Source organism: Cnephaeus nilssonii (assembly GCF_951640355.1).
Source record: "Cnephaeus nilssonii genome assembly, chromosome: 15".
Taxonomy (NCBI): Eukaryota; Metazoa; Chordata; class Mammalia; order Chiroptera; family Vespertilionidae; genus Cnephaeus; species Cnephaeus nilssonii.
Genome location: NC_137086.1, coordinates 36,499,590 through 36,511,728, shown reverse-complemented (window position 1 = coordinate 36,511,728; position 12,139 = coordinate 36,499,590). Strand labels below are relative to the sequence as shown.

Genomic DNA, 12,139 nt, shown 5'->3' with positions numbered 1-12,139 from the left:
CATTATTGGATGAAGATGAATGTCAGACTCAAAAACAACTTGCAGAAAGATTAAACATTGCTCAGCAAACAATTTCCGATCATTTACAAGCAATGGGAAAGATTTTAAGGGAAGTAAAATGGGTGCCACATCAACTGAACGAAAGACAAATGGAAAACCGAAAAGTCATCAGTAAAATGTTGCTTCAGTGGCACAAAAGAAAGTCTTTTTTTGCATCGAACTGTGACTGGCGATGAAAAGTGGATTTATTTTGAGAATCCCAAACACACAAAATCATGGGTTGATCCAGGTCAACCATCAACATCAACTGCAAGGCCAAATCGCTGTGGAAAGAAGACAATGCTCTGCATTTGGTGGGATCAGGGAGGTGTGGAGTATTATGAGCTTCTAAAACCAGGTGAAACGGTTAATACTGATCACTACCAACAACAAATAATCAATTTGAACCACACTTTGATTGTGAAACGACCATAATGTGCCAGAAGACAGGGCAAAGTAATTTTGCTTCATGATGACGCACCATCACACACTTCAAAACCAGTTAAAGACACGTTAAAAGATCTTGCCTGGGAAGTATTAACCCACCCGCCGTATTCACCAGACCTTGCTCCTTCAGATTACCACTTGTTCCGATCAATGGCACACACACTTTCTGAGCAGCACTTCAAAACGTACAAAGAAGTGGAAAATTGGGTCTCTGAATGGTTTGCCTCAAAACAAGAAAAGTTCTATTGGGAAGGTATCCACAAATTACCTGAAAGATGGGGGAAATGTGTAGCTAGCGATGGACATTACTTTGAATAAAGCACCTTTGATGTTTCTCTTGAAATTATCGTGTTTTCTTTGATTACAAAATCCGCCATTATTAACCGGTACACCTAGTAAATTCTTATACTCCCAGTAAATGTAAGTGCCTATCTCCCCACAAACTTTGCAAACAGTAAATATTAACTTTAAAGTTTAATTTGAAATTAAATTTTTTCTATTTCTATTTATTTATTAATATACAGTGAAATATTTTTTCATGATTATAGGTTATTTATATTCCATTGTAAACTGACTACTCATTCTTTTTCCCTTTTTCTTGCAGTAAAATTATTATTCCAGTAATCATTCTGTGAACCAAAAATGTTCTAAGTCCATCCAGTACCCCTCTCATATTGAAAGACCTGCCATTGCCTAGTATAACTTTTATTTATCCTTCAAGACTCAGATCAAGGATCAGTTCCTTCTCTTTCGCTTCATAGCACTTTAATTCATTAACTGTTGCTTACAGTGGCCTCCCCACTGAGCTCAGAGCTTCTTGAAATTGGGTATTGTAATTGAGCTGTGTACTCAAAAACCGCTGGCAGTTTAGGAGGCAATGATTTGTTGACTGAATGAATTCAAATAGTAGTATTAATAATCTTAACAAAGTAATATGTGTTGGACACATAAATATCAGAGACAAATTTGGTATTAGTATCCCAAACAACTGAATTTTGAAGAAGCTGAGGTTTTTCTTCATTAAAATCTCCTCACAGGGAAAACAGTAATTAAGATTTTTATTCCCTGAGAAAACTGAGTATGTCAAACATTTGATTTAAAGATTTAAAATGATTTGTATAAATAATTGCCATTAGTTATAGCTATAATCTCCATTTCAAGATAATTAAAATACAAAAAAAGAATATTTATATGCCATGTCTGCTTTGTAATCTGAACAATAAATTCTTCCTTTCAAAATCTCCTTTGTAACTTAACCAACATTCATTTTGGACTAATCTTTTATTTTGCTTTCTTTCCAAAGGACATCCATTACCTTGCACTAGATAAGGGTGAATTGGCACTAGCTGAAGTGGCAAGAAAAAGAGCTCAAGACATTGATGCAGAATCAATAACGTCTGGAGTAGGTAAGAATTCATGCTGGGGTTTTTTTTAAGTGCTTTTTATTTTAATCAATACTTATTCAGTATCATTTCTGTTTATGTTTGTAGGTCATGGTTGGTTAATTTGAATTACTTTCTTTGTAAAGATAGTGTCTTTAAAAAAACAAAAGAATTAAGCCTGGCTAAGTAGTACAATATAAATATGTAAGTTGGAATTGTGTTAATATGAAAATTGATGATCAGTGATTAATTACCACTTAGCAAAAAATAAAAAGGACTTTGTTCTTTTCATATGATTTTGAGAGAAAAAGAGTTTGTCATCAGCTATTTCTGGCCCAACACAGGAATTTATATAATCCTTTATTTATACACATAGACATGTCATATCTCAAAAGAATTCTCCCCTGTATCAAAGTACTTCATATGGGATTTTACCTTTGATGGGTGATCTGTTTTTGTTTAGAAATTCCTCGAGTCATTTTACAATGTAGTCTTCCAAAGAGAACAAATAAAAAGCCTAACTTGAATCTAAAGGACCATTCAAAACTTCATAATATAGAAAAATGATAGTTTTTAAAAACTATTATAATATCAACATGACCTTCCTTTTCCTAAACTCTGTTTATCTAATGGGACTAAATCTGGAAGTCCTGATCTCTAGACATCCCAATTCATATTCTTCTTGTTTGTCCTATTCCTAGATTAGGCAAAGCACCCTCAGAACTTTGACAGATTTCGTTTCTTTGTGGAACTTCTGCAAAGTTCCTCTCCAATGATAGGTCATTTTGTGCCTTGTTTTTTGGAATGCTGTTGCAGAAAAAGGGAGCACTTTTCAGCTTCTACAGTTAATGTCTAATATCACCACCAGCTATCCCAGCCTTCCAGGTGGTGCTGAAGGGCTCAAAGCCATTACCACCAGGGTAGCCATAAACTTTAATACCAAAGCTGACAATTGCTTACCAGAAGATGATTCCAGTCTGCCCTAACCCTGAAGGGATTCCAGATTGATGCATAAACCACTTTCAAAATCTCTGTTCCTAATCACTAAGAAATAGTATTAATATAATATTACATACTTTTAATACAATATTATATAAGAATAACTTTAATTGACCTATTACTATATCTCATTACTTCCTAACTATATTGATGTGCCTCCAAATAATAATAGCTAATATTTTTTACATGTTTACTATGGGCCAGACACTGAGATAAAAAATACAGATATTAACTAACTTAATCCTTACATTTCTGTGAGGTAGGTATATTTGTTATGCGAAGTCACTTTTAACTAAATAATGAAACCATACCACATTAATAGGAATTATGATGTTATGTGATGGGGTTACAAATATCCTCCATCCATATCCCTCTAGCCATTTGGGAAAATACAGGAGAAAGGTTAATTCACAGCAAATTTTATGGGAATTTTCCTTAGTTATGTACCCTGCCTTTTCCACCAGGGTATCAGATATTTACTAGTGAAGCTATTTAAATTTACTAGGGGTAAAAAGGAATAAGGAGAGATTGCCATGAGATACCAGAAAAATGCAGCAGCCCCACTGTGCACCAAAATGTACCCTGTGCATTCTTTAATCAGGTTGTTGTGACCAGCTGATAATTCCTAGCCAGAGAGCTTGGTGTGCCCTTTTTGAGCTCTGCTTCATTTCTAGCCAATTACTTTTTCTTCACTGAAACCTTGTTACTCCCCAATTTTCAGTGTTTTTAGAACTTACTCTTTGACCTTGATTACTATCCCTTAACAAAGATAGCATTCCATAACAACAGTAACTATCAAAAGGTGAACATCTTAGGTGAATGGTCTACTCTAGTTTTGTTCCAGAAAACTGGAGTGTCTCCCAGTGGAATTAGGAAAGAGTATCTGGTTTCATTATAGTCTCTTCCATACAGCCCAGATCATGCTGGGGAAAGCTAATTTTCTCTCAGATTACATGAATTTAATTAAACTTTGGTCTCTCAAACTTTTCCAAAAGTAGAAAGTAATTAAGCTTTGGCTTTCAAAAGCGTTCTCTGCTGCAAACAAGAGGAAAAGTTATGTAAGATATCGAAAGAATATTTAATTGTATATATGTACATCTTCTATCAAAGGATACTGCAGTTGTTTCCATATCTTGGCCCAATATATGGTAACAGAAAATGATTTGACTTTGGATGGTGGGCACACAATGCAATGTGAAGATCATGTATGACTGGAAACCTACACTGAGTGGCCAGATTATTATGATCTCTGAACGCATAATAATCTGGCCAGTCAGTGTATATCCTCCTATATAATAAAAGGCTAATATGCAAATTGTCCCCTCGACCAGGAGTTCGACTAGCAGGCAGGCTGGCCGGAACCCACCCATGCATGAATTCATGCACCGGGCCTCTAATACATACATACACACACACACACACACATATATACACTGAGTGTGTAGGAATCCCTTTCCACGTCCCGCGTGGTCTAGGGTTCGAGTTCTGGAGAAGGGCCGCACACAAATGAAAGGAGACTTGAAGAAATTCAATTTGGCGAAATGGGGGGCCAGGCCGTAGTCCACCTCTAGTGGGAGAACTACTGACTGCTCTGGCTCTGCCATCCCTTTTATTGAGGCTTTGGGGAAAACATCTTAGTCAAGATAAACAGAAATATACATGTAGCCCTTAGGCAGGAAATAACAGAAACTTACATGGGACAAACCAAGGTGGAAGCTGCTTCAGCTAACAATATCTCAACTAAAGGGTGAGTGGTTAGAGCAATTAAGGTTGTTGACCAGCCTTCCTGGCTTCCTGTCAACATCTCTCTTTTAGTGAAACTGATTTGTTTCCGGCATGAGTGGCCAGATTATTATGCGTTCAGCGATCATAATAATCTGGCCACTTAGTGTATATAACCTTATTAACTAATGTCACCTCAATAAATTTAGTTTTTAAAAATAAGAAATATATGCCAGAATAAGTAGAACAGATGTGTCATTAACACTGACCATATCAAAAATGATGATGATTTGAAAGAGTATTATTAAGCATACCAATATTAAACCATGATAAAATGGTCATAGTCAGTTCACAGCTTTAGGAATGACATCAGGAACACTATGCAGAGGTCCGAAGATGGTTGAGAATGGCTCAGCACAGGGATCCTGGCACTCCTCAGGCGACTCTGAGTCCACCTGAGTCCTACGTAAGTGGCTGCAAATGAAATTTTGTGCATTGGTCCTTTAAGAGGGTGCCTGTGTCTCCAGCAGACTCTGTCTCTCCCTGGCAGACAGAAACCCACTGCTTTTCACAGCCGGATGTTATGTGAGTGCCTCTTCCCATCTCTGGGCTAGGGGTTTGGGATCCACACTTCTCAGGGGAACCTCGCACAGGTAAGATATCCATCCGGAACCTCAGCCGCTGCCCATGGGAGCAGGCCTAGCCTTTGTTGAGTCTCTGCCCTTACCAGTCTTGATATGGCTTCTTCTATAAATCTTTGGTTATAAGACTCCTCGTCGGCTAGTCTTTAGTTGGTTATCCAGGATGATTGTTCTTTAATTTAGTTGTAATTCCAGTTTGGTCCTAGGAGGAGGTGAGTGTAGCTTCCACTTACTCTGCCACCATCTTGAAATCCTCCCAAAAAACCCAATAGCATGCTGTTTTTACTACTGTAGCTTTGTGATAAAATTTGAAAGATGCTTCTATCTTTGTCTTATTTATCAAAACTAGAGGCCCAGTGCATGATTTAATCATGCACCTGGTGCACCAGCTGGCTGTCTGTCCGCCGGTGCCCCAGGCCTTCCGAAAGCCTCCAGCGCGGCGGAGGCTTTCGAAAGGCCTTGCGCCTGCGCAGACAGACAGACAGCTCCCCCGCTTTGGCTTTTGATCGCGGGGGAGCCGGCGCAGACAGACAGACAGCTCCCCCCGCTTTGGCTTTTGATCGCGGGGGAGCCGGCTGTCTGTCTGTCCGCCGGTGCCCCAGGCCTTCCGAAAGCCTCCAGCTCCGCGGAGGCTTTCGAAAGGCCTTGTGCCGGCGCAGACAGACAGACAGCTCCCCCGCTTTGGCTTTTGATTGCGGGGGAGCCGGCTGGCTGTCTGTCCGCCGGTGCCCCAGGCCTTCCGAAAGCCTCCGGGGCAGCCATGACACACACGCTGAGCTCGCGGCGCCAGTGGCGCCGCGAGCTCAGCGTCCTGCTGGCCCAATCAGCTACCCGGGCCACCCTGAGTCCCGCCCCCTGCGCCTCCTGCTGGCCCAATCGTGGGCGTAGCGGAGTGATGGTAATTTACATATTACCATTTTATTATGTAGGAGGATTGCTTTGGCAGTTCAGGGTCTATTGAATTCCATGCAAATTTTAGGACTGTTTATTCTATTTCTGTGAAAATGCCATTGGAAAATGTATTGAAGCTATAAACTGGTGTGAGTAGTATGGATATGTAACAATATTAATTCTTCCAACCCATGAATATGGATATCTTTCCATTTGTTTGCATCTTCTATCAAAGGGTTGTCATTTCAGTGTACGGATATTTCACCTCCTTAGTTGAATATATTTTGAGACTATTTTTATGGAATTGTATTATTAACTTCTCTGATAATCCATTACTAGTGTATAGAAAAATAATAGTATATTGATTTTGTATCCTCCAATATATATATATATATATATATATATATATATATATATATATATATATATATATATGGTCTCACCTGCTAAAGGAGACAAGTTTTACTTCTTCCTTTCTGATTTGGATGCCTTATATTTTGTTTTCTTGCCTAATTGCTCTGGCTAGGACCTCGAGCAGTATGTCAGTCAGAGTAACCAGGGTTAAATGAGCTTCACTGGTAGCGTCCCTAGTGGTGCAATAATGCCAACATGTGCATTAGGTATGAAAGAGTATAGGCTTCTCCGGAGGGAGACCACGGTGATGTGAAAGAATTTTCTTTCTTTTACATATAATCCTGGAAGATGTTCCAGAACTGGTAAGGTATCCTGGCATCAGATTACCAGGCTCCTTCTGTCGTGTTGCTTTGTCATCTGTGGGGTATAGCCTTCACCTGCATGTTTGAAGATTTGCATCCCTACCTATAAGGAGGAGGAGGAAAAAGGAAGGCAATCTCTTTTCTTGGTCAAGGTACAACACAGGAGTTACACATCACTTCTGCTAATTGGACAAAACCTGCTCATAAGTGTACCACTAACTGTAATGAAAGTCTGGGAAGTATCTTTAACGGGGTGACCATAAACCCAGCAAAATGCCTGTCACTGTAAAAGCTAGCAACTTGGGGGCGGGGGGGAGGCGGGGTAGGGGAGGTTAGCCAGCACTTCATCTGTTACAATGAGATTTGAAGACTAGTATTTAGAAGAAGAAAAGCAAACCACCTTTCTCTATAGAAATATTTTTAAAACCACCTTCAAAGATAATTCCCGGCTGCACTTACTGTGACTGTCTACACATTCACATGTTAGGAAATGCTTCCAAATACACCGTAGTTCCAAATACACTTATCATATACTAGAGGCCCAGTATATGGATTCATGCACCAATGGGGTCCCTCAGCCTGGCCTGCACCCTCTTGCAATCTGGGACCCCTCGGGGGATGCTGGAGGCCTGGTACACAGATTTGGCCTGATCCCCACAGGCCAGGCCGAGGGACCCCACCAGTGCACCAATCTGTGCACCGGGCCTCTAGTCCTATATAATAGAAGCATAATATGCAAATCGACTGACCAGCAGAATGACCAGTCGGCAGGGGGCAGGGCCAGCAAGCAGGCAGCGCCAAGCCAGCCAAGGCGCGTGCCAGTGGGCAGAAGGAGGGGATAGTGATGGGGGGTGGTGGCGGAGGAGTGATTGGGGGGATGGGGCCGGCCACTCGCCAGCCAGCACTGTCCCCTGATCTGCCTGCCAGGTTGCCTCCCACAGAGGGAGGCCAGACTGCAGTTTAGGCCTGCTCCCTGAGGGAAGCAGGCCTAGGCCATCAGTCGAACATCCCCTGAGGGCTCCCGGTCTGCGAGAGGGTGCAGGTTGGGCTGAGGGACCCCCCCCCCCCCCCCCCGCACACACCAAGTGCACTAATTTTCATTCACTGGACCTCTAGTATGCATATAAGATATTTGGGTTAATCTCTTCCTACCCTCCCCCCTTCCCTCTGAGATTTATCAGTCTGTTCCATGTTTCCATGCCTATGCATTGAACATCTGCCCCCTGGTGGTCAGTGCACGTCACTGGTCAAGTGGTCGCTTAGGCTTTTATATATATAGATGATCTTGCAGATACTATTCTATAAAAGGCTATCCTACCTAATAATAGACAAATATGCAAATTGACCGTACCTTCGCTATGCCCATTATTGGCCAGGAGGTGCGGGGTGGCCAGGGTAGCTGATTGGGCCGGCGGGACGCTGAGCTGCGTCGCCAGCAGAGGCACGAGCTCAGCGTCTGCGCCATGGCTGAGCTGCGGCACAGAAGGGGCCTCTGGGGCAGCGAGCTGACGTCCCGCCGCGCGGACCATCAAAAGCGGGGGAGCTGGGTGCCTGTCCGCTCAGGCAGCAGGCCTTTCAGAAGCCTACGCCACGCCGGAGGCTTCTGAAAGGCCTGGTGCACCAGCGGACAGGCACCCAGCTCCCCGCGATCAAAAGCGAAAGCATGGGAGCTGGGTACCTGTCCACTCAGGCAGCAGGCCTTTCAGAAGCCTCCGCCACGCCAGAGGCTTCTGAAGGGCCTGGTGCACCAGCGATCGAAAGGGAAAGCGTGGGAGCTGGGTGCCTGTCCGCTCAGGCACCAGGCCTTTCAGAAGCCTCCGGCGCCTGGTGCACCAGAGGACAGGCACCCAGCTCCCCGTGCTCGAAAGCGTGTAGGGGACCCTACACGTGCATGATTCAATCATGCACTGGGCCTCTAGTAACTTTATAAATTGCCATCTTTTAAATTCTGATATAAAAGGTTATTTGTGCTTAATGGAAAACTATACAATATTAAAAACAAATACTAATTATCATCCTATTTCTGATTTTTATTATGCATATATTTAACAAAATTTGAATCATTTATTTATCTTGCTTTTTGTAACCCAGTGTCATCAAAAATCACTCAAAAAACTGATTTTTAATAAGTTATCTTCTTCCTAAATGCCTCTTTTGTTTCAGTGTAAAATCATGATATGATTGTGAAAATGTATTCAGTAGATAATACGTGGACAAAGGTAAAGATTTGTTCTTATAGTTAAAATATCTCATTAATATAAATTCTCTAGTATGCATATACTGGTGGCAGGGTGATGGGTTTTTATTTTTATTTTTTTGTATCTTATCTAAAATTAAGATACAAAACAAGTTTTTAATTCTCCAGTTAAAATTGTGATTAACTGTTCACTTTACACTGTGCTTGAGAGACATTACTTGTTTGACTTAGAAGATATATTCATTCCAATCTTCTATTTATTGTGTCATGATGTCAGTTTTGATCTATACCTTCCTTCCTCTAGGCATCTTTGCCTAAAGACATAATCCTAAACCTTTCGTAAGTTTAAGTACATCAAAGACTAACTGCTTTGCTTAGCTACACAGATCTACACAAGACTATATTACTTGTATAACTTAAAAGAGATTTATAGTTCTCAGTAAATTCCTAAGAATGCGCGATTACTCAACCTTTGTTCCTTTCTTTGTGGTGACATAATGTTGTCAATCATAGAATGTGACATATTAAATAATACCAGTTTTTAATAACCTTAACTTTCTCTAAATTAGGTACTTACTTTCAGATCAAACTTTTCCAATGTTTAAATATTTAACAATTCTGAAATACTAGATCACTATATTATGAAATAAGGTGTCATATTTTCAGAACTCATTTTGTGATAAATTGTCAGTTGCTAACAAACGATAACAGTCTTTTCCTGGGGGGAAGGTATAAACATTAAACTACTTGGGCTTTAAACCTCCTTTTCAGAAAGGAGTCAATGTCTCAAACCTTCTCTGCTTTACATATCAGGTAGGCCAGTAAATTGTGCTGATCCAGGACAAAATCACTGGCAATTAGATTTTCTGCAGGTAAATAATGAAGGTTTTTACTTGAGAATTACTATATTAAGAGTAACTAATAAAACCATGAAGAATACATAGAATATGTGTTAACTTGGCTAGTGTGTAGTACATTAAAAATATCTTCTATTAATAACCATAAAATGTAGTGGACAAATCAATTTGTACAGTAATATGCTACAAACTTTAAGAATACTAAGGTATCTTACTTCTGGTCAAGATGGCAGAGTAGGCAAACACTCTGCTCGCCTCTTCACAAGCCACATCAAAATTACAACTAAGTTATAGAACAACCATCATTGAGAACCACCTGAAAACTAGCTGAGCAGAAGTCCTGTAACTAAGGGTATAAAAAAGAAGTTTTGACAGATTTGTAGTAGGGGTGGAGATGTGAAACAGGCGGGGCCCACCTCACTGGTATGGCGATTAATAATTCAGAGGGAATCTCGGCTGGCAGCCCCTCCTGTGAAATAAGGGATCCCAGTGCTGGGAAGAGCAGTCCCAATCTGGTTATGAAAATCAGTGGGGATTGCAGAGGGCTGAAACCAAGGGCTGCTGGAGTTCCAGGCATTCTTCTTGAGGCCGTGCACAGACTCGCTCATCCTGGGCTCCAGTGTGGCTACTGCAGCTCAAAGAGCACCAGGGACATATGGGCGGAACCAGGATGAGGGCTGGAAGGGCAGAATTCGGCGCAGATCATTCCAGGGACAAAAGCTCTAGGAGGCACCATTACTCCTTTGTTAAGTCCCCTTTCCAGTTGACAGCCTCAGGTGAGCACCAAATCTGAGTTCATAGTTAACCTGACTGACATTCTTTGCCTGCCCTGGTGATTCTCTGAGATACCACCCAAGCCAATTTTAGCAGTTTTTTCACATAAGCAACCTGCCTTGGCTTGTGCTACAGACACCCCTAAAATCTCTCAGGGCTCCACAAACCCCAAACAAGCAGCTGCTGGTTTCAGCATGCCCTGTACCACTTGCTAAGCATCTCCAAGCCTGGCACAAGCAACGACCATTCTCAACTTGCATTGTAACTCCTATCAGATGGTCCCAAGTCTGGTACAACTTGTGGCCAGTATTGGTCCACCGTGGTCGGCAAACTGCGGCTCGCAAGCCACATGCGGCTCTTTGGCCCCTTGAGTGTGGCTCTTCCACAAAATACCATGGCCTGGGCGAGTCTATTTTGAAGAAGTGGCATTAGAAGAAGTTTAAAAAATTTGGCTTTCAAAAGAAATTTCAATCGTTGTACTGTTGATATTTGGCTCTGTTGACTAATGAGTTTGCCGACCACGGGCCTAGAACATAGCTTCAACTAATTAGCCACAAACCTGGCTCAAGAGTCCTCTACCTCAGGTCACACTGTGGTGCCCACCAAACAGTACCACGCATGGAACTAGTGGCATCTGGCCTCAGTTTGCATCACATCCTCTCTCAGTGGCCTCCAAGCCCAGCACATGTTAACCAATGGCAGATTACTTTATAGCCCACTAGGTGGCCTGAGCCTGACACAAATTGTGGCTGATCTTGGCTTGCACTGGAGCCCCTGTCAAGAGTCTCCAAAACTAATACACCTGGTGGCTAGCTTTAGACTACACCAGATTACAACCCAATCAGTTCTGAAGACAACACACCCAAAGGGCAGACTCAGCTGGTAGCAGAGCCCTATGAAAGCATCTCCTAGTCTATGGGGTCAGTTTACACACAATAGCTTGTGTGCTGTAGTCATGGCCAATCCTCACAGCCATCAGCCTAAGGATCAGTCCCATCACTAACATGCTAACAGCAATCAAAGCTCAACTACAATCGAAGGGCACACACAACCCACAAAAGAGACATCCCTGGAGCACCCGGCTCAGGTGAAAAGGGAGATTGTACCACAGAGCCTCACAGGACACCTAGTACAAGAGATTGACAGTACTGTACAATTTCACTCATGTAGTAGCTAATAAACTAACAAGATAGATACATACTCATAGATAGCAGGCCAACAGCTGTCACGGAGGGGGCAAATTGTGGGGGAGGGGAGGAGTAGAAGGATTGTGTGAAAAAAAAGAAAAAAGCTCATAGACACGGACAACAGTGCAGTGAGTGCTTGAGGAGTGGTGTAAGGAGGATAAATGGTGATGGACGGAGACTTGACTTGTGGTGGTAAACACACAATACAGTGTACAGATGATGTGTTGTAGAACTGTGCACCTGAAACCTGTATAATTTTGTTGACCAGTTGTCACCCCAATAGAGTC

The 12,139-nt window shown here is 41.9% G+C and overlaps 1 protein-coding gene across 6 annotated transcripts in view; it reads left to right on the top strand.

Moving 5' to 3' along the window:
* Positions 1 to 12,139, top strand: part of WDPCP (WD repeat containing planar cell polarity effector) — a 257,997-nt gene that overhangs the window by 181,162 nt on the left and 64,696 nt on the right. For all 6 annotated transcript variants that reach the window (XM_079792177.1, XM_079792175.1, XM_079792180.1 and 3 more), the window contains one exon: positions 1,790 to 1,892. In XM_079792177.1, the coding sequence (XP_079648303.1) occupies positions 1,790 to 1,892 (103 nt within the window). The remainder of the gene's footprint in view (positions 1 to 1,789; positions 1,893 to 12,139) is intronic.